Genomic DNA, 21,516 nt, shown 5'->3' on the forward strand with positions numbered 1-21,516 from the left:
TGCACTGTAAAAAAAAAAAAAAAGGTATTTTTCAGTTCCCCCATTACAAGTACTGTCATGCAATCTATTTATTTATCACGAAAGTTGAACTTACAAATGTAGAATTATGTACAAAAAAAACTGCATTCAAAAATAAAACAATGTAAAACTTTAGAGCCTACAAGTCCACTAAGTCCTACTTCAGCCAGACAAGTTTGTTTACATTTGCAAGAGATAATGCTGCCCACTTTTTGTTTACAATGTCACCTGAAAGCGAGAACAGGTGTTTGCATGGCACTGTTGTAGCCAGAGTCACAAGATATTTACGTGCCAGGTGCGTTAAAGATTCGTATGTCCCTTCATGCTTCAACCACCATTCCAGAGGACATGCGTCCATACCGATGATGGGTTCTGTTCGAGAATGATTCAAAACAGTGCGGACCAATGCATGTTCATTTTTTATCATCTGAGTCGGATGCCACCAGCAGAAGGTTAATTTTTCCTTTTTGGTGATTTGGGTTTTAGTGGTAGTTTCCACATCGGAGTGTTGCTTTTTTAAGACATTTGAAAGTGTGCTCCAAGCCTCGTCCCTCTCAGATTTTGGAAGGCACTTTCAGATTCTTAAATCTTGGGTTGAGTGCTGAATCTATCCTTAGAAATATCACATTGATACCTTTGTTGCGTTTTGTCAAATCTGCAGTGAGAGTGTTCTTAAAATGAACAACACGTGCTGGGTCATCACCCGAGACTGCTGTAACATGAAATATATCGCAGAATGCGGGTAAAACAGAGCAGGAGGCATACAATCCCCCCCCAAGGAGTTCAGTCGCACACTTAATTAATGCATTATTTTTTAATGAGCATCATCAGCATGGAAGCATGTCCTCTGGAATGGTGGCCAAAGCATGAAGGGGCATACGAATGTTTTGCATATCTGGCATGTAAATACCTTGCAATGCCAGCTACAAAAATGCCATGCGAATGCCTGGTCTAACTTTCAGGTGACATTGTAAATAAGAAGCGGGCAGCATTGATTCCCATAAATGTAAACAAACTTGTTTTTCTTAGCAGTTGGTTGAACAAGAAGTAGGACCTAGTGAATTTGTAGGCTCTAAAGTTTTACACTGTTTTTTGTTTTTGAATGCAGTTATGTAACCAAATTTACATGTGTAAGTTGCACTTTCACGATAAAGAGATTGCACTACAGTACTTCTATGAGGTGAATAGAAAAATACTATTTTTTATCATTTTTACAGTGCAAATATTTGTAATCAAAAATAAAAAATCAAAAATAAAGTGAGCACAGTACACTTTGTATTCTGTGTTGTAATTGACAATGTAGAAAAACCTCCAAAAATATGTAATAAATTTCAGTTGGGATTCTATTGTTTAAAATAGCGATTAATCACAATTAATTTTTTTGAGTTAATTTTGATTAATCGACAGCCTAATTTTGACTTTAGGATCCACTTAAAGATACATACTGTCATTCAGAGAATGTTTGGTACTCAAGTTTCTGCATTGTCACTGCTTTATTCCTCTAGTGATTTGTTACACTTCCCTTCTACAGTTCCATGCTGTTGTTAGATCTGACCTCTACTAAGTTAAATCAGAACATGCCATCTTAAAATGGCTGTTTTAAAATAATTCCATAAAGTGTTAATAGAACATTAAGGTTGAATGAATAAATATCAGTAGACACCAAATTAAGATTCACATGCAACTTTAGCAGTGGCCCCTTGCACTATTTATTATGATATTTAAATATATTATATTTATTTACATTATTTTAATTACATTAGAGCATTATATCTAAAATAATATAGTATCTTACAACTTTTTTCTACAACCATGATTAATTTCCCCTGGAACAAGTGAAGATACCCCTTTTCAATAAGATCTGCATATTTTTATGCCAAATTTCAACTTTCAATCCACAGCTAATTTGGCTGTGGATTTATGTGTGGTGTTTTATTTTAATAAAAGTTGCAAGTATATTTTTATAATGGGGAAAAAATGTGTATTACTTTTCTACCCTCCTACCTGTGCAAAAAGGGTCAACTGACTTTGTTCAGACTTTCCAAAATAATTCACCTCTGGGCAGAGACCATGCTAGGAAATCTTCTACAATCAGTTTGTTAGGCTGGTGACAGTTGTGCACATTCAACTGTAGCCAATACTGCTCCCTCTACAATAACATTGTATTTTAGTGAAGCATAGATGATTGCTACCATCTAATTTGGTATGAAGTTCAAAATCCCTCAGATGATTCTTTTGTGACACTTTGCTACATTTAGGATGTAGATGTTTAAAATAATAACAAAGCATAGGTCCAAAGATTTTAAAACCCCAGCTGTTTTCCCTAGCAGGGACTCTAGCCCCCAGGCTTAAAAAATGAAGCTAATGATTTAAAAATCAATAGTTTACTCCCAAATTCAATTTTCTCATCAGTTCTAATGTGCATGAAGGTTAAGGAACTGGCTGTTCTGGAAACTGAAATCCTCTGTTTATTCACAGGTCAGATACGATGCAGGCAGCCAAAGTGTGAGCTTTCTTACACTGGCCCATTGCTGACCTGAGCTCTGATTTGGAGGGACCACCTTCTATAAGGGTAAGAGGTAGTTCAGTCTCCTTACTACAGGTAGTTCTCTCCTAGGTCTTTCTCCATCAGAGATTTCTAATAGTAGTTTACTTTGAATTTTGTATGTGGTGAGCATTTATAGTGTTAATGACTCTTCTGGCTTAGAGAAAATATATGATCTGAACCATAAACCCATGATACTATACCTGTTTGTTTGGATTATAGAATTAAAATATTTTCTGGATGGATAATTCCATTATGAGGTATCTTGCCCTTCCTTTGAAGCGTCTGGTACACTGTCAGTACTGTCTGCTCAACTAGATGGACGATTTTTCTGATCTGATTTGATAATTCCGGTGTTGCTATATTATTCTTCTGTTGTACGTTGCAGTTTTCTCTAAACAGTTATTTGAGGAAGCAGAGAGGGAGAGAAACTAGATGTAAGTAAGAGGAGCCTTGAGTATTTGAATTGTTCTAAGCTACCTGAATCTTTAAAAGTCAGCTTTCTTTAGTAAGGGTTGATTTGGTTAATCTTATTTCATGTTCCTTTCCAAAATTTATATTAAAGGTGTGTAATATCTTGTTACACTATAGGATGAGCATCCACAGTACCCCAAGATCAGTTTAAAAAAATTTCAGTGATCTTTTTCAAGTATCCATAAGCAAAAGTTTAAGTTCAGGTACCATAAACCATGGTATTTACCCTTTCACAGAAAATTTCAGAAAAGTCAGTAGTTGCAAATACTTTGAAAAAGTGTTTATATTTTTTAACTGTGACTGTTATTTCTAGGTAAATATTATCTTTGTATGTAAAGGAAAACTGCACTCATTTTATTCTCTCCAGCAGTCTAAAATTGTAAAGGGTATGAAATGGTTCTCATAATAAATAAAGCATGTTTTATGGTTGACTGTCTTGTTGAAGTGACTTAATTTGCAACACTGGTAGTTTAGGAACAAAAAAGCACAACTCTAAGCAAGTTTCAGATTGTAACATTTCAAATAACTTAAAATGAAATGTTTTGTAGAAACAAGTTTTGATTGCTGAAACATCATTAAAGCAGTCTGACAATTTTATTTAGTTTCTTTCAGCAGTCTGTCACACAGGTGTTGTCGCAAGTGGCATTTCTTCAACAAGATGGCTACTTGGGCTCAGAGTTGCCAATTTATTTTCCCCAAACACACTTAATGTTTTATTCATGGCAAGCTATACTTCTTACTTATACTGAAGCTTTGTATTTTTGGATGGAACCAGGTGACATTCTGTTAGGGGGGAGGGATAACTCAGTGGTTTGAGCATTGGCCTGCTAAACCCAGGGTTGTGAGTTCAATCCTTGAGGGGGCCATTTAGGGATCTGGGGCAAAAATTGGGGGTTGGTCCCGCTTTAAGCGGGGGGGTTGGACTAGATGACCTCCTGAGCTCCCTTCCAACCCTAATATTCTATGATTCTTCGATGAAAGTTTTCTTGGAAGACTCAAACAAATCTAAGCGGAATAGATAAGGAGAGATGGATATTAAAAATAAGGATGATACTTTCATATCTTGATAGCAGAAGGTGAGAGGATAGATGTTGTTGCAATTCAAGCACTAGACTGGGGTTCATGAGATCTGGATTTAGGTCCTTGCTCCGCCACACACTTCCTGTGTGATCTGGACAAATCCCTAAATCTCTCTATGACTATTTTCCTGTCTGTAAAATGAAGGTGTTAATATTTCCTTACAACACAGATGTTGCAAGTATAAACTCCATTCATGTTTGTGAGTTGCTAAGATGGTGTAAAGCATGAATGTACTTTAGCTTTTTTGGGGAATAGGAGTTTAAATCTTAACTCATGGCATTAGGACTGTTGCAATACTTACGGGTGCATTATTGCTTTTCTATTTAACTTGTCGCATTATGCAGTGTTTGAAAACTCCACATGTCTGGGCTGACCAGGAAGCTTTCTTTGGTTAGTGCCATCAACATTTACAAAATAATTATTAAAAAACAAACAAACAAACAAAAAAACCTATAGTGCAGGAGTTCTCAAACATTCTGATAATGTGGTCACACCCTAATAGAGATTGGTTAACATTTTCAAAAGCATCTAAGTCACTTTTGAAAATGGGGTTTAGACTCCAAAAGCTGGGTTTATGCTACAAAGTTAGGTCAATATAAGTTGGCTTACATCAGCCTATTTGTGCGTACGTCTACCTCAAATTCTAGACTCAAATTTGTCTCCAGCCAATGTAAGCACCATATTACAGTGACTCAATAAAACCATCTCATTGAATGATATTGAGCCATGGTTGATCTACTGAGGTTGACGCAGTGCAAGTGTAGATGCTGCTTGATCTATGTCGTCCCTAACAGTCCTCTAGCAGCTGTCCCCAATGCCTGACACTGACCACTCTGCTGCCCAGGGGCCACGTAGACCAGAAGCTACCATCCTTTAGAAACTCTGTGTATTTTTAAAATGTTTTTTCCTGATTGCCCAGCTTTGTGAGCACACAAGCTGTCTCTTGTTTCATGCAATTGCCAAACTGACCGTGTTAGCTCCATGCACTAGATGTGCTTCTGTGTGGAGTAGATTGGAGGCACTGGATCTCCTGGGCCTGTGGCGAGAAGAGACTGTGTGGGCACAGCTATGGATTAGCCATGGAAATGTGGACATCTATGAAAAGATTGCACAGAGAATGCAGGCAAAGGGATACGATAGGGATCAGCAGCAGTGCCATGTAAAAGCGAAGGAACTTCAGCATGCATACAATAAGGCCAGGGAGGCCAACAATCAGACAGCTGCAGCAGCACAGGAGCTAGCAAACAGAGCTGTAAACAGGGGAGTTTGAGTGGGAGTTCTGTTGGAGGAGAAGGTATTTGTGTTTGTTTGGCTTTGTATTGGTAGTATTTGTATGTGTAGAGGCTTGTAGGGGCTTTGTGCTGGAAGAGAAGCTGAGCCCTGATTAGGGGGCGGGGCTTCACTGACTAGGGGTCCTATAAAGGTAGCAGCCAGTCAGGCAGCAGCACAGACAGCTGCAGCAGCACAGGAGCTAGCAAACAGAGCTGTAAACAGGGGAGTTTGAAAGGGGAGTTTGTCTTGTGGTGCTTGTGTGGGGTTTGGTTTTGCTGTGGGTGGTGGTGTTTTGGTGTGGTTTGTGTTTCCCAGATTAACAGGATTTAGGTGGGAAGGCTATGACAGATTCAGAGGTGGCAGTGGGAGTGACCCATGTAGCAGATGACACAATGAAGATGACTGGATGTGGAAGCTGTGGTATGTACATGATCCTGGAGGGGGCACCTGGTAAGAGTTTTGTCTGCATGAAATGCCGTCTGATAGAGCTGATGGAGGAAAAGATCAGAGGTTTGGAGATGCAGGTGGAAAGTCTGGTAGAGTTTAGGAAGGGGTTTGAGCAGATTATGGAGCAAAGACATGAGGTATCTGAAGGGAAAAGCTCAGACTTGCAGATGGAAGCAGGACTAGGGAATTTTGAGGGGAGACTGGGTGAGGAAAGTGGTCAGTGGAAGCATGTGACTAAAAGAACTAGGCAGAGGAAAAGACGGGCTAGTGAAGGAGAAATAGAGCTTCAGAATAGGTTTGCAGAGTTGGAAAATGAAGAAGGGGCTCAGCAGGTAGTCACTGAAGGTGACAGGGCAAGGAAGAAGAGAAGAGCGGTTAGTCCTATAGGAAAAGGGGAAGAGTTAATGGAGATTACACCAAATATGAGCCCCAGGAGGATACAGGATGGGTTAAAAAGGATTACAAGGGAGAATGGGAATGGAAAAAACTTGCAGCCAGAGGGAACAGGGGATAGACTGGAGAATAGCACCGTCACTAGGAAAAGGCAGGTCTATGTGATTGGGGACTCTTTATTGAGAAGAATAGATAGGCCTGTAACCAGAGCTGATCCAGAAAATAGGAGGGTGTGCTGTCTTCCAGGTGCTAAGATACGGGATGTAGACCTGAGGTTAAAAAGGATTCTAAAGGGAGCAGGAAAGAATCCCCTAATTATCCTTCATGTGGGAACAAATGATACGGCTAGATTCTCACTGGAAAGTATTAAGGGAGACTATGTTAGGCTGGGGAGGACGCTTAAGGAAATTGAGGCTCAGGTGATCTTTAGTGGGATTTTGCCTGTTCCTAGAGAAGGGCAACAAAGGTGTGACAAGATTATGACTATCAATAGATGGCTTAGGCAGTGGTGCTATAAGGAGGGCTTTGGGATGTATGGCCATTGGGAGGCATTCATGGATAGAGGACAGTTCTCTCGGGATGGACTTCATCTGAGTAGGGAAGGAAATAGACTTCTAGGATGGAGGCTGGCACAACTGATTAAGAGAGCTTTAAACTAGGAATTTGGGGGAGATGGTTGGGAGATGTCCAGGTAATCTCCACGCCAGAATTTAGCATAGAGTGGAAAGAAAATGAAGTAAGAGTGGATACAGCTGTAGGTAGGAGGAAGGGCAGTGTAGATACAAGTCTAATAGGTTATACTGGTAGTAAAATAACCGTGCCTAATAGGGTACAGAATGTGAGTGAGGCCAAACAGCAAAAATTAAGATGTTTGTACACTAATGCAAGGAGCCTAGGTAACAAAATGGAGGAACTAGAGTTACTGGTGCAGGAAGTGAAACCAGATATTATAGGTATAACAGAGACCTGGTGGAATAGTAGTCATGACTGGGCTACAGGTATTGAAGGGTATGTGCTGTTTAGGAAAGACCGAAATAAAGGTAAAGGTGGTGGAGTAGCACTGTATATCAATGATGAGATAGAATGTAAAGAAATAAGAAGCGATGAAATGGATATGACTGAGTCTGTCTGGGCAATAATTAAATTGGGGAAGAAAACTATTAGAGCCTCCCCTAGGATAGTGCTTGGGGTGTGCTATAGACCACCGGGATCTAATTTGGATATGGATAGAGCCCTTTTTAATGTTTTTAATAAAGTAAATACTAATGGAAACTGTGTGATCATGGGAGACTTTAACTTCCCAGATATAGACTGGAGGATGAGTGCTAGTAATAATAATAGGGCTCAGATTTTCCTAGATGCGATAGCTGATGGATTCCTTCAACAAGTAGTTGCTGAACCGACTAGAGGGGATGCCATTGTAGATCTGGTCTTGGCGAGTAATGAGGATCTCATAGAGGAAATGGTTGTAGGGGATAATCTTGGCTCAAGTGATCATGAGCTAATTCAGTTCAAACTGAATGGAAGGATTAACAAAAATAAATCTGCAACTAGGGTTTTTGATTTCAAAAGGGCTGACTTTCAAAAATTAAGGAAATTAGTTAGGGAAGTGGATTGGACTGAAGAATTTATGGGTTTAAAGGTAGAGGAGGCCTGGGATTATTTTAAATTAAAGCTGCAGAAGCTATCGGAAGCCTGCATCCCAAGAAAGGGGAAAAAATTCATAGGCAGGAGTTGTAGACCAAGCTGGATGAGCAAGCATCTTAGAGAGGTAATTAAGAAAAAGCAGAAAGCATATAGGGAGTGGAAGAAGGGAGGGATCAGTAAGGAAAGCTACCTTATTGAGGTCAGAATATGTAGGGATAAAGTGAGACAGGCTAAAAGTCAAGTAGAGTTGGACCTTGCAAAGGGAATTAAAACCAATAGTAAAAGGTTCTATAGTCATATAAATAGGAAAAAAACAAAGAAAGAAGAAGTGGGACCGCTAAAAACTGAGGATGGAGTGGAGGTCAAGGATAATCTAGGCATGGCCCAATATCTAAACAAATACTTTGCCTCAGTCTTTAATAAGACTAAAGAGGATCTTAGGGATAATGGTAGCATGATAAATGGGAATGAGGATATGGAGGTAGACATCACCATATCTGAGGTAGAAGTGAAACTCAAACAGCTTAATGGGGCTAAATCGGGGGGCCCAGATAATCTTCATCCAAGAATATTAAAAGAATTGGCACAAGAAATTGCAAGCCCATTAGCAAGAATTTTTAATGAATCTGTAAATTCAGGGGTTGTACCATATGATTGGAGAATTGCTAACATAGTTCCTATTTTTAAGAAAGGGAAAAAAAGTGATCCAAGTAATTATAGGCCTGTTAGTTTGACATCTGTAGTATGCAAGGTTTTGGAGAAAATTTTGAAGGAGAAGGTAGTTAAGGACATTGAAGTCAATGGTAAATGGGACAAAATACAACATGGTTTTACAAAAGGTAGATCGTGCCAAACCAACCTGATTTCCTTCTTTGAGAGAGTAACAGATTTTTTAGATAAAGGAAATGCAGTGGATCTAATTTATTTAGATTTTAGTAAGGCGTTTGATACTGTGCCACATGGGGAATTATTAGTTAAATTGGATAAGATGGGCATCAATAGGAAAATTGAAAGGTGGATAGGGAATTGGTTAAAGGGGAGACTACAACGGGTCCTACTGAAAGGTGAACTGTCAAGTTGGAGGGAGGTTACCAGTGGAGTTCCTCAAGGATCAGTTTTGGGACCAATCTTATTTAATCTTTTTATTACTGACCTGGGCACAAAAAGTGGGAGTGTGCTAATAAAGTTTGCAGATGATACAAAGCTGGGAGGTATTGCTAATTTAGAGAAGGACAGGGATACCCTACAGGAGGATCTGGATGACCTTGTAAACTGGAGTAATAGGAATAGGATGAAATTTAATAGTGAGAAGTGTAAGGTCATGCATTTAGGGATTAATAACAAGAATTTTAGTTATAAGCTAGGGACGCATCAACTAGAAGTAACGGAGGAGGAAAAGGACCTTGGAGTATTGGTTGATCATAGGTTGACTATGAGCTGCCAATGTGATATGGCTGTGAAAAAAGCTAATGTCGTCTTGGGATGCATCAGGAGAGGTATTTCCAGTAGGGATAAGGAGGTTTTAGTACCGTTATATAAGGCACTGGTGAGACCTCACCTGGAATACTGTGTGCAGTTCTGGTCTCCCATGTTTAAGAAGGATGAATTCAAACTGGAACAGGTACAGAGAAGGGCTACTAGGATGATCCGAGGAATGGAAAACTTGTCTTATGAAAGGAGACTCAGGGAGCTTGGCTTGTTTAGCCTAACTAAAAGAAGGTTGAGGGGAGATATGATTGCTCTCTATAAATATATCAGAGGGATAAATACCAGAGAGGGAGAGGAATTATTTAAACTCAATACCAATGTGGACACAAGAACAAATGGATATAAACTGGCCACTAGGAAATTTAGATTAGAAATTAGACGAAGGTTTCTAACCATCAGAGGAGTGAAGTTTTGGAATAGCCTTCCGAGGGAAGTAGTGGGGGCAAAAGATCTATCTTGCTTTAAGATTAAACTCGATAAGTTTATGGAGGAGATGGTATGATGGGATAACATGGTTTTGGTAATTAAATATTCATGGTAAATAGGCCCAATGGCCTGTGATGGGTTTTTAGATGGGGTAAGATCCAAGTTACCCGGGAAAGAATTTTCTGTAGTATCTGGCTGATGAATCTTGCCCATATGCTCAGGGTTTAGCTGATCGCCATATTTGGGGTCGGGAAGGAATTTTCCTCCAGGGCAGATTGGAAGGCCCTGGAGGTTTTTCGCCTTCCTCTGTAGCATGGGGCACGGGTCACTTGCTGGAGGATTCTCTGCTCCTTGAGGTCTTCAAACTACAATTTGAGGACTTCAATAGCACAGATATAGGTGTGAGGTCTTTTTTTAGGAGTGGTGGGTGAAATTCTGTGGCCTGCGTTGTGCAGGAGGTCAGACTAGATGATCATAATGGTCCCTTCTGACCTAAATATCTATGAATCTATGAATCTATGAATCAGTCTGGTGCTAAGCTGCAGACTTACTTTTTTCACCAAGCTGCATGCCATACTTGGCGGATACTCCATTAGCACTCGTCAGACCACTCTAGATACCTCTGAGGAGCTTGAGACACAGAACCCCGCTGTGAACAGCAAGAAGGAGGGGTGTGGGGGGGGACACAGCATGGAGGTCCAGCTATGCCACCAGCCAGGACCTGTTTTTGAGACTCCACCACAATCTAGTGAGTCCCACCAGCTGAGCGCAGAGCCCAGTGAAGGGGAAAGAGCCTTGAGTGAGTGTGTGAATGCATTTTTCCTTACAGTGTTTAAATGTAAAGATAGAACCAGGCCCAACCCCAAATTAGCAGGACAAAGGTATACACTTTTCATTGCTTTGCTCCTACAAGTCAAAGTCAGCTGCTACACCTCTATCCTCCATCCTGGTGGCAACTTCTCCTTTGCCTCACAGATATTCTAAAGGACGAGCAGGCAGCTATAACCTTTGGAATATTTTTTCCCGCTGAATCCGGACCTGTGAGCAAACAATGCTAACATCCATGCCATCTACCAAAAGCATATTCAACTGTCATTCTGTGCCTGCTGAGCCAGCAGTTGAATCTTAACAGCATCACGCAAAGGTGGCTAGTGTATGGCTTCATACACAGGGAACAAGGGGTAGGCAAGGTTCCCCAAGATCATTAGTGGCATTCCAACATCACCAGTGGTAATCTGCTGGTTGGGAAGAATGTCTCTGCTTGCAGCTGTGTGACCAATCTTGTGTTCTTAAAGATGTGAGCAGTGCACCTTATCTGACTAGCCCACACTGATGTCAGTGAAGCATCCCTGGTAATCCATCAACACTTGCATAACCATAGAAAGTAGCTCTTTCTATTGATATACTCTGTGGCAAGCTGGCTGGTGCCAAAATAGGGATGTGTGTGCAATCTATAGCTTTACCACAGTTCAGGAATCCTCTTTCTGCAAATCCATTCACTATGTCCTGCACATTGCCAAGATTCACAGTCCCTGTGTAGCAGGAGATTATTAGTGGCCCTGCACACTTGCGTGACAATGGCCCTCACTAAATTTTCCAACCTCAAAATGATTTCCACTGACTGGTAGCAATGCAGTGTGGCAAGCTTCCATGGTGTGATCGTCACTCACTTCTTTGCTATCAATGTAGCTTTCATTATGGTGTCTCTGTGCTGGTGAGCTGGGGCTAGGTCAGCATGCAGATCCAGGAATGTGTCCATTTGCATCGAGAAATTCTGCAGCTGCTGCTGCTCGTTTCAAAGCAGCCACTGCTCGTCGATTGAATTACTGTCCAATACCACCACTCAGTGCTCATTTCTCAAGCTCAGGAGTGTTCCTTGACTGTCTGCAACTGCTCTGTGAATGCTACCAGCTACCTCAAATTGTTTTTTCACTGTGTCCCTCAGCAATCTATCCTGCAGCTCTGCAGATATTGGAGGATTGTTTGTCCGGTGTTTGCAACAGTTGTGAGAGTACTGCAGAACTCTGTAAGAGACTGTAGGTTGTGAAAGGGGTTGTACCCACCTGGGTTTGTGGATTTTTATTTATTTATTTTTTTAAAGGCATGAAAATTATGGGATATGAATAGCATTATGGGAGGGAGAAAGTTACATGTTATGAACTTGACCCCTTTGCTCCCTGTCACCTGTGTGTGACTTTTTTTTACTCCACAATGCATTTTGAAAATTTCCCAAAAGGCAGCAATCCTGCCAGTAGCAAATACCACACTGGGATACCTATCTGCAGAGTCACCATACTGTGCATTAAAACAAGCACTCCTGGTGAGTACATGCAACACTGATGCAAGCAGCCAAGTATGCACAAGCGATATACTTATTGCCGTGGCTTTATGCTTAAATAAGTTGAATCAACTTGAAGTTTGTAGTGAAGACATGGCCTGAGTCATTTAGGTTCTTTTGACAATTTTATCCAGTATCTTGTGGGACACCTTCCCTCTCCATTCACAATCATGCAATCACCTGCTTTTCTATTAATTCTGCCAAAAATCCATGTGGTTGCTACAACAGTTGCTTTCACGGAAAAGTAATATTAGCAGTATGCAAAACTAAGGACTGACGCTTACCCAAATGACAGGAGAGGTTACATTACGAGAAGGGTTTCTGCACTATGTCTTGCATTCCTACTTCTTTTTGGGACCCGACTACTGACAAATGTACATGGGTGTCAAAATATGTTCCCTAACAATCTTTAGAACTTTATGGAGTGTATCGAAGTACCTGAGAGGATGCATACACTGAAGCCTGGGGCAAGTTACTATGGAGGGAGGTGGGGGGGGGAACTGTAGGTGAAGTCTTGCAAGAGTGGCCCCTTCGTGGGTAGAGGCTGAAATGTATTGCATTGTTAAGGAATGTAGTACCTACATTTTGAAAATGTGTGTGTGTGTAAATCACTGTGTTCCTGTCTGTTTAGAACTGTTTCTTCGATACTATTGAGTTTTCTAGAAAACTATATGTATTAGAGGGGAAAAATACATCTATTGGAGCCAAATCATAGAATATCAGGGTTAGAAGGAGGTCATCTAGTCCAACCCCCTGCTCAAAGCAGGACCAATCCCCAACTAAATCAACCCAGCCAGGGCTTTGTCTAGCCTGACCAAATAAGCAACTTCAGATGAAATCTTAGACATAATTATTGAGCTGCTTCTCTGGAGCTGTAATTCTGAAAAAGGGAAATGGGGACCATGATTTGGGCACTTGCAGAATGTCACTATTGTGGCGTATCCAGGGTTGCTTAGCTGATCGCACAGCTTCAGTGGCAAAATGTCATGGCTATGAACAAAAGCAGCAAACATATGTTCTTGGCTCTTATGTAATAGTAGGATACAAAGTGAAGAAGATTGCATCAGATTGAAACTTCAGGGAGAACTAAGTCAGCAGAATGTAACTGTCTGCAAACTAGAATTTGGGTAGAGCACTTTGGATAACAACCCATGATTTGTGTTTTGTGGGATCTTTAATGACTGCAAGCTGTTGGGACCCCAATTCTTTCATCTGAAAAACTGAACCTTCTTTAGCACACTGTGTTCTTTAACACTACCGGGGTATTGGTTCAGTACCTGAAAATAAGTCTTCTAAAGAGCCCCTATCAGTTCTTGCAGCATGCGGGGCTTTCTTTGGAAGTCTTGAATCCCAGCTATGAATTAAGGACAATTCTGCCTACCTTGAGACAGTACTACTCCATAATAGGGAAATTATATTTACCTCCCTCCCCCCAACCAAATTTTGTAATGGAAACCATTTTGACATCACAATAAGATGACCGTGGGTTGTATATATAATTATGCCTGTTGTCCCTTATGTGTATTGCAGTTGGGAGTAGAGAGTGACAGTGGAATCTGTTTTTGTCTGTTTGTTTTTTTGTTTTCTTCAATGTAGTCTTGTAAATTCCTTGTAAATAAACAAAGTCCTGTTTCTCTGAATACAGGAGGAACCAAAAAAACAAAAGAAGATATTTTCTTTGTTTAGATCACCAAGGCTCTTTAGCAAGCTGCAGACCCAAAAACTCCCTCTCATGCTCCTTCCAGAGCTGTACTCCATGCTTGTCCAGCCTGTTTCTTTCTCTCTCCCCCAGACTACATCTACACTTGCAGATGTAGAGCTCTGAGAGTTAAACTAACCCTCAGACAGCAGCAGGGAAAGCGCTGCTGTGGATTCACACTGTGCTCCTTGTGGCTATGGAGCATGTCCACACTCGCCGCTATTGCAACGCCACAGAGAGCAGTGCACCGTGGTAGCTATCCCAGCGTGCAAGTGGCTGCAGGGTGCTTTGGGAAGGGTTTGCAATGCCTCATGGAGCAGGCACAGCATCACGATGCAGGTTTCCCAATCCCATTGTTCCAGGTTATCCTACTAGATTGCCAGCTGCTTTTCAACTGGGGGGCATGGAGTGTGACAGGGAGGGTGTTGTGTGTATGTGGGGGGTGAAACAGTGTGTTTTGGGGGGCGGAGAGTGTGTCCAGGACCGTCCTCACCAATTATGGTGCACTACGCAGCCTGAGCAGCTGCTCCCCACTGCTCCCCTGGGCTGCAATCAAGGCCTGCAGGGCTGGGGAGGCAGGAGCTGTTGGGGGCTGTTTTGGGGGGACCCCACAGGCCCAGAGCGGCTCAGGGGAATAGCTGGGTGCCTGGCGCCAGCAGCAGGAAGCAGAAGGACCCAGCCCTAGCCTGCTCCGCTCCCCTGCCCCAGCTGTGTCGCTCGGGGGAGGGGACTTGGGGAAAGGGGTCTGCCCTTCCCCCCCCACTCACCGGCAGTGGGAAGTGGAGCGACCCAGCCCCAACCTGCTCTGCTTCCCTGGCCCCAGCAAGGTCGCTTGCGGGAGGGGGAAGGACCGCCCTCGCACTCACTGGCAGCGGGAAGTGGAGCAATGCGGCTCGGAGCTGGTGGAGTGGGGTGGGCTGGGAACGGGTTGCTCCGCTTCCCATCGCTGCCGGTGAGTGCGGGGTCACTGGGGAAAGAGGTGCAATGGGGGTGGAGCATGGGGAAAGACTAAGAGTCAAGGCGGAGGGAGTTGTCCCGGGCCCCACACTCCCCTAGGAATGGCTCCGCCCCTTGCAGTGGGCGCAGCCTGCAGCGGGGCAGGCTGGGGGATAGGGCTGGCTGCCGGAGCTGGTGCTGCCGCATATGCGGCACACAGCTGCCTAGGGCACCATGAAATTTGGGGCAGTTTGGTGCCCCAAATGTCATGGCGCCCCACGTAGCTGCATATTCTGCGTATGCCTAGGGATGGCCCTGCGTGTGTCAACATGCAGTCTTGTAAGTTCAGACAGCGGCAGGAGGAAACCCTGACATCAGCCCCACCCCTAGCCGGCCTCTCTGCTCTGATGTAGAGGCAGAGAGAGAGATTCTACAGTAATGGTTTGCTTTGTGTCCTGGAACAGATAGGCATGCCGGATGTCAGAAATGGAGCTTTGAAAGGGGATAGCTGCATGCCTGCAGCCGAGTTCAAAACCATGACAAGAGTGGCCACTTGACTTCAAGGGATTATGGGACGTTGCTGGAGGCCAGTCATAGCACAGTAATGCAACACGCCATCCACCCTGACACCCCAGGGCTTCAGCCTAGGAGCAGAAAGATCTGTATTTCTCATGGAGGTGGATTTCCAGGGGTGCTCCAGCTACCGAGTCCAGGCGCTCCGAGTGCCTTGCCAGTGTGGACGCCTCAGGAGTTAGGCCGCCTGGGGATGATTTAATGTGCCCTAACTTGCAAGTGTAGACAAGGCTCCAGTCTCTTGCTTCTCTTATGTTTCTCTGGAGCATATACATACTCTCTTTTACCCAAACAATACTCAGCAAAGCTCCTCTACCTAATAGTCTGAATTCTGGACATACTCGTTATGCCTTGTTGTAGGTGGGTCTCCTTAATTGTCTCTCATAGCTATTTTAAATGAAAGGTGTGTTCATACCTATCAGTGTCAATGAGATTTAATCTAACCCACAACATCTTCATAATGTTTGGTATTATTCCTTCTTATGGATAGGGTGACCATATTTCCCTCTGCTGAATATAGGACACCTGGTAAAATTACTCGTATTCAAGAGAGTTCAACCGCAATCAATCAGAACTATGCAGTACAAATGTTCAAATTGACATCCCTGTTGAAAAGAAATATGGCATCGTTGAATTCTTTTTATTTACCTTCTTATCTTTAAGGCTTTAGGGCTCACAGCGGGAGAGCGCACGCGCACACACGCACTCACAGAGAGAGAGAGAGAGCGCTGTGTGAGAGAGGTGTACAGGACTGACCTACTGTCTCCTCCCTGCCCAGCGCTCTCTGCCCTCCATGCCTGTCTGGGCCCTGCTGGGAAGGGACAGGAGCTGCTTCTAGCCGCAGGAGAGGGGAAGGGATGACCAGGCCCATGTCTTTGCAGAGCTTTTCTCTTTTCCCCCACCCCCCTGTAGCTGGAAGCAGCTCCCATCCCGTCCTGCCCGCACAGTGTCAAAAGGCAGCTAACACCTCCTCTCGGCTGCCACCTCCTGTCTGTCTGCCCGCCCCTCCTCACCCTCCCCTAGCTACAGTGCAGGCAGGAAGGGATTAAGCCCTAAGGCTGCACTATGCACCAGGGAACCTGACTGCAGGGACTTCAGCAAACCCGGCCAAAGAGGTGGCTCAGCAGCAGAGGGTGCCTAGGGGACCGAGAAGCCCCATGGTACCTGGGGGTAGGACCCAGGGCGGGAGGGGGCAGGTGAAGAGGGTGCTAAACCCCTGTCTTGGGGGCTGCTGTGGAGCCTGCAGGGTCAGGGCGTGAACAGACTGGAAATCACTTCTCTACCCCCTTTCCCTGCCCCCCGCCACTCCAGAGCTTAGCTGAGGGGCAGAGAGGCTACCTTGTGCCAGCGCTGTGCGGGGCTTTGACTCCTCCTAGTCAGCTCCCTGGGCCAGAGGGTCTTGGGCTTGCCTGGGCCAGTGGCCCAGGCAGAGGCAGTGATGGAAGGAAGGAGCTTGCCAGTAAACTGAGCACTCTGACCAGGGGCTGGTTCTCCACGCAGCACTGGGAGCAGGATGTGACCTGGCCGGAGGGATATGGAGGAGCAGTGGGGGGAGGGAGGGGACAGAGAGAGTGAGTGAGAAGGGGCAAAGCAGGGAGTGGACAGTGAGGGGGGAGCACATAAATGGTGGACAGTAGAAATGACACGTAACCAGCCACTGCCTAGTGCCTGCCCACACTCACTGGCTGCCACAGCATACAGCCAATGCTGGCTGGAAACAGGACAGGGAGCAAGGCCCTGCTGGCTGAGAGCTGGCAGGGAGCAGGGGCTGCACTGTCGGACAAGCAGGGGAAGCAGCTGGCCCTGCACGCTACACCTTTGCCCTGCCACCAGCCTTGCACTCCTGTCCTCGACCATTGGGCCCTCCATTCACCACTGGTGGGCAAGGAGCTGGTGAGCAGGGATCTAGCCAGAAGCAGGACCTGCCAGTATTGATGAGAGGGAGGGAAACAAAATATGGGACAATTTGCCCATTTTTAAGAAAAAGTCAGGACTCCTGTAGAAGGGCTTAAATATGGGACTGTTCCTCTAAAACACAGGATGTCTGGTCACCCTACCTATGGACTTTGTTCAGTGGCAAAACTGTTAACTACATTGATATTTAAATTGTTCTCATTGGTCTTCAGAGCTAACACGCAATTGAGATGAAAAGGAACAGTATGTACTCAGTATGTACTGAGTTTGTGGACTCAGGCAGACTTCACTTCATTGGTTTACACTATGTTCACGTTCTGAAGGTTTTCTTCACAACCGTAAGGGTTAGAGACTTAAGTGTGTGTTAAAAATTAAAATTTTAGATTTGGAGGGGAAAATAGCAGCCACCACAGAAAAGTACCTGGTAACACTTACCTTTGCAGAGGCATAAATGAATGTAGGAACAGAGAAAAATAGTTTTTCTGGTCTAAATGCTGCCACAGAATATCTCCTACCTTGGTCACTATTCTGACTATGTTTAGTTCCTCCTCAAGTTCCCATCACACCAGAGCCAGAATAAGGCACTACTGGCCTTTGCCCAGGGTCCCAATTTCTAGAGTTGTGATAAGATCATCTTTAATTTTTCATAGATTAGAAAAGGAAATAAAGCTTTCCTCTTTTTTCTACTCCCACTGGTTTTTGAATGAACTAGTCATTGAACTGAACAGCGCTGAATAAATTGAAATGACAATATTTTGTCTGCCTTTGAGGAAGAGGCTCCTTGGGTTAAAAGCTGGTTTAGCACTGCTGCAAACTCTTGTTGCATGTGCGTAGCCACTGACTTCTACCAGTTCAGTAGTTTGGCTTTCTCTAATACCTCAGTAGCAAACGTGTACTACTTTAATTTAAATTATTTTAATAGATTATAATAAGTTTAGGCCTTAACTTAGGTTGTTATAATTTCTAATTTAATTTTAAATGGGTTCATATTAAAAGAAAAGTAGTGAATTTAAATTAAAAATCCATTTTAAATTTTAAAAAAATTATTAAAAAAATCATTGATTTTTATGCACCCTGTTTCTATATCTTACAGTTGAAGAGAAGCTTATAAATGTGACTTGAGTGCAACTGATGACTGCCTGCATATTCAGACAGCCTGAAACAATAACCTCAAGAGGTGTGAACTGAGAAATGATAATAAATAGACACAAGAAAAATACACAACCAAAAAGCCCACCCTAAACCAAAACTATAAAACAAATAAGACACATGCTACTCCACCACTCATTCATATTGCTTTGGGTTGCATCCCATCCGTTGTCTATATATGCTCTATTTAGAATAGGAGGTTCTTGGTGAAAGAATCTTCCTTTTTATACTTGTTTCCAAGTGTCTAGCAAGTTGAAATAAAACTAAATAGAGCACTAATTAGAAGATATCTGGAAAACAAAACTAATATGTCATGGCAATTTTTATTTTCCTTCAAGGAAAAGTGTTGGAACATAATTATGAAAGCAAATGATCTTTAAAGTAAGATCAGTACTAAAAGCAGAGGGTTGCGGTTTTTTTTAATGTTTATTTTTTTAAAAAAAGATAATCTACTTCCAGCAAATTCTCTCTTTATTCTCCTTTGTAAGATCACTTTTTAGAGTGAAGTATTTATGCTAAGATGCTTAAACAATTTTGTATATTCTCTTTGAGTGGTTTAATTTAAAGACGCTATCATTTACAGCAATCCAGTATTACAGAGCGCTCTCTCCTGGAATTGCTATCTCCAGCTGAAACTGGTATTCATATTTGGTGTAAGTGGACCTTTAAAGGCCTCTGGTTGTGATTTAAGAACAAGAACCTTCAGAAACAAAATCTTTTATGTACTTTACTACCTCTCATATCCATGCTTTTGCTTTCCCATCTCTCCTTTCCTTGCATGCCTGCCAAGTCTCACTGTTTTGCTATACAAAGCACAGATTTCATGTGGCTGAAGAAGAATGAACAGGCATTTTAACATTTACGTAATCTGAATCCTCACTCTTTATGTTGCCAAGACTGGTCTTTGCTGTTCTGTTCTCTCCTACACTTTCTGTTGTTCCTGAGAGCAAAATCAGATCATGAGCACTTCAGATTGTCAGGAATTAAAAACTAAATGGCCAAATGGCCAGATCAGCATCTCCCTGCTTGTTTTTTTTTAAGCCAGACAGGAGCAACCCACCCTCAAACATTAAAAATCCAAACAACCTTCCTTTGTCCAAAGGGATAACATGTAGTTGATGAGGTGGAAGTAGACAGGAAATGAAAATATGACAATGTAGAAGACTGTTGGAGATCAGAATAGTACATGGAACTTTCCATCACCTTCCTTTGAATGCAACTGTTTAGCCACATAATGGAAAGTGTTCAAACACATGGGAATTACTTCCTTCTACACACACCCCGACCCGCATATACTGATGATTTCATATTTATTTTTAATCTGGATTAGGTTGTATCTTTCATTAGTTTCTGCTCTGTTGGAACTGATTTTCCAGAAGTAGCACTTCTAAGTGACTGACAATAAATGCTTCTTCCAGGTGGACTGGCATAGGTAGAAATAGTAGAAATTTGGCAGTTTCAAATTTTTTACTATTTGGTAAACTTTTACCAACCCTCCCTTTTGGTCTCACTTTTCCAGTTTCTATTATCAGAGTCCTTCTTTTTCCCCTATAGTTGGTATCCAACCCCGGTTCTGTCTGATGCTGGAACTTAGTGTTCTAAAAAATGACAACACATTAATAAAAAAGATGACTGGATTTTAAATAGAGTTTTTGTAAAGACTGAATGGCAGATCATGTTAGGACAATGGAAGCAGTTCAGTCTATTCCTGAATTAATTACCTTTGTTTTTCTTTTATATCTTCAGGTTCGCTTCTCATATATGCGAATGAAGTATCTCTTTATCTCTTGGTTAGCAGTATTTATTGGCAGTTGGATTATATATGTTCAGTACTCCACTTACACAGAGCTATGCAGAGGTCATGACTGTAAGAAAATAATAGTAAGTATATTTGTATGTCTTGTTTGTTAAGCTTTTTTATCATCCATGAATCTACTTTTGAATTATTCAGTAGTCACCATCAAAAGTAATATTTACTATTACATTATGCAAATACAATAATCCTAATTTCAGTTACCTACAGCTAAAACCAGTTATTTTTGTACTTTATTTTCTCATTGATTAAATGGCTCAGTTGTAAACCGCCATGTGATCAAATTCACTTTGTGATAGTTTTGTTGTGGGAGGCTCAATCATAATTGACATACTAATTTTAACTTAGTGATTCCCCCTGCCTTTGTTTAACTCCTTCTGATGAGTTAAAAATGATGCATGCTACTAGAGTACCCACAAGACACTCAGGTGGAATCTCACTCTTATAAGAGAGGAGCAGCTGGCAGTGTGTTCTCCACATGGGGCGCTGTAGATTTGAAACTTTCTCCTGCACAGTCCAAAATAATTTTAATTTATTGGCTTTTTAGGGCATGTTGTTTTCCCTGGCTGCGAGGGATCGGAAGGACTTTGGTGAAAGATTGTAAAGATCTTAAATATGTTTTTGGTTGCTGGGCTATTATACCTTTAATTATTGGTCAAAGGAAAGTTGCTAGAATAATCTAATCTTATACTTGTATTTTTAAAATGTGTCAGTACCTACAGCGAAGCATAGACATCCTTTTTTTTTACTGAAAGAATGTATAGATTAAAAGAAATAATACTACGAACTCAATGGCAGGCTGTTCCGTTTTCTATTCTTTCAGAATGGTGAAATCTGAGGATTCCATGTGACAGTAGAGATACTCATTAGCAGACCCCTATGTAAAAGTAGAGATGCATGTTAGCAGATGACTTAACAAGTTAGCAGTCATTGTACTTCTTACATTCTCCGCCTCCTCCCCCCCCAACCCCCCGAATAGGCATCTTTTGCACCATATAGCATGTAGTTTTGTTTGTTTGTTTCATGTTTTCGATAGGTCTCTTCTGATTGAGAGTAAAAGCTCTCCATCTGTCTCCCAGTTCAAATAATTTACCCAATAAGGCCCTGATCTTGCAAACTGCTCCATGCAGGTAGACCCCTGGGCCTGCGCAGAGCCCCATTAGCTTCAACATTCTGTTGTATTCTATTCTATATAGGGTCTCTGTGCAGATGCAGGGGGTTCACCTCTGCAGAGCAACTTGCAGAATTGGGGTGTATCTGAATATTTTTTTTGTACCCCAGACACATTTCAGAGTTTGTACAGC

General features: G+C 42.4%; 1 protein-coding gene and 1 long non-coding RNA gene across 6 annotated transcripts in view; one reads left to right on the top strand and one right to left on the bottom strand.

Annotated features, from left to right (window-relative positions):
• The window catches only part of DIPK1A (divergent protein kinase domain 1A), a 45,597-nt gene that overhangs the window by 14,601 nt on the left and 9,480 nt on the right, over window positions 1-21,516 (top strand). For 2 of the 5 annotated variants that reach the window (XM_073357060.2, XM_073357062.2), the window contains 2 exons: window positions 2,497-2,590; window positions 20,146-20,280. In XM_073357060.2, the coding sequence (XP_073213161.1) occupies window positions 20,161-20,280 (120 nt within the window). In that variant the 5' untranslated portion in view covers window positions 2,497-2,590; window positions 20,146-20,160. Of the gene's footprint in view, window positions 1-2,496; window positions 2,591-18,405; window positions 18,428-20,145; window positions 20,281-21,516 lie in introns of those variants that run through there. The other 3 variants (XM_073357057.2, XM_073357058.2, XM_073357063.2) reach the window with 2 other exon arrangements.
• On the bottom strand, window positions 2,902-21,145 carry LOC140916079 (uncharacterized). The gene is made up of 3 exons (XR_012160411.1): window positions 21,001-21,145; window positions 20,121-20,264; window positions 2,902-2,957 (listed from the first exon to the last, which is right to left on the bottom strand). It is a non-coding gene; the product is annotated as an uncharacterized LOC140916079 (long non-coding RNA).

This window comes from Lepidochelys kempii, chromosome 8 (assembly GCF_965140285.1).
Source record: "Lepidochelys kempii isolate rLepKem1 chromosome 8, rLepKem1.hap1, whole genome shotgun sequence".
In the NCBI taxonomy this organism is placed as follows: Eukaryota; Metazoa; Chordata; order Testudines; family Cheloniidae; genus Lepidochelys; species Lepidochelys kempii.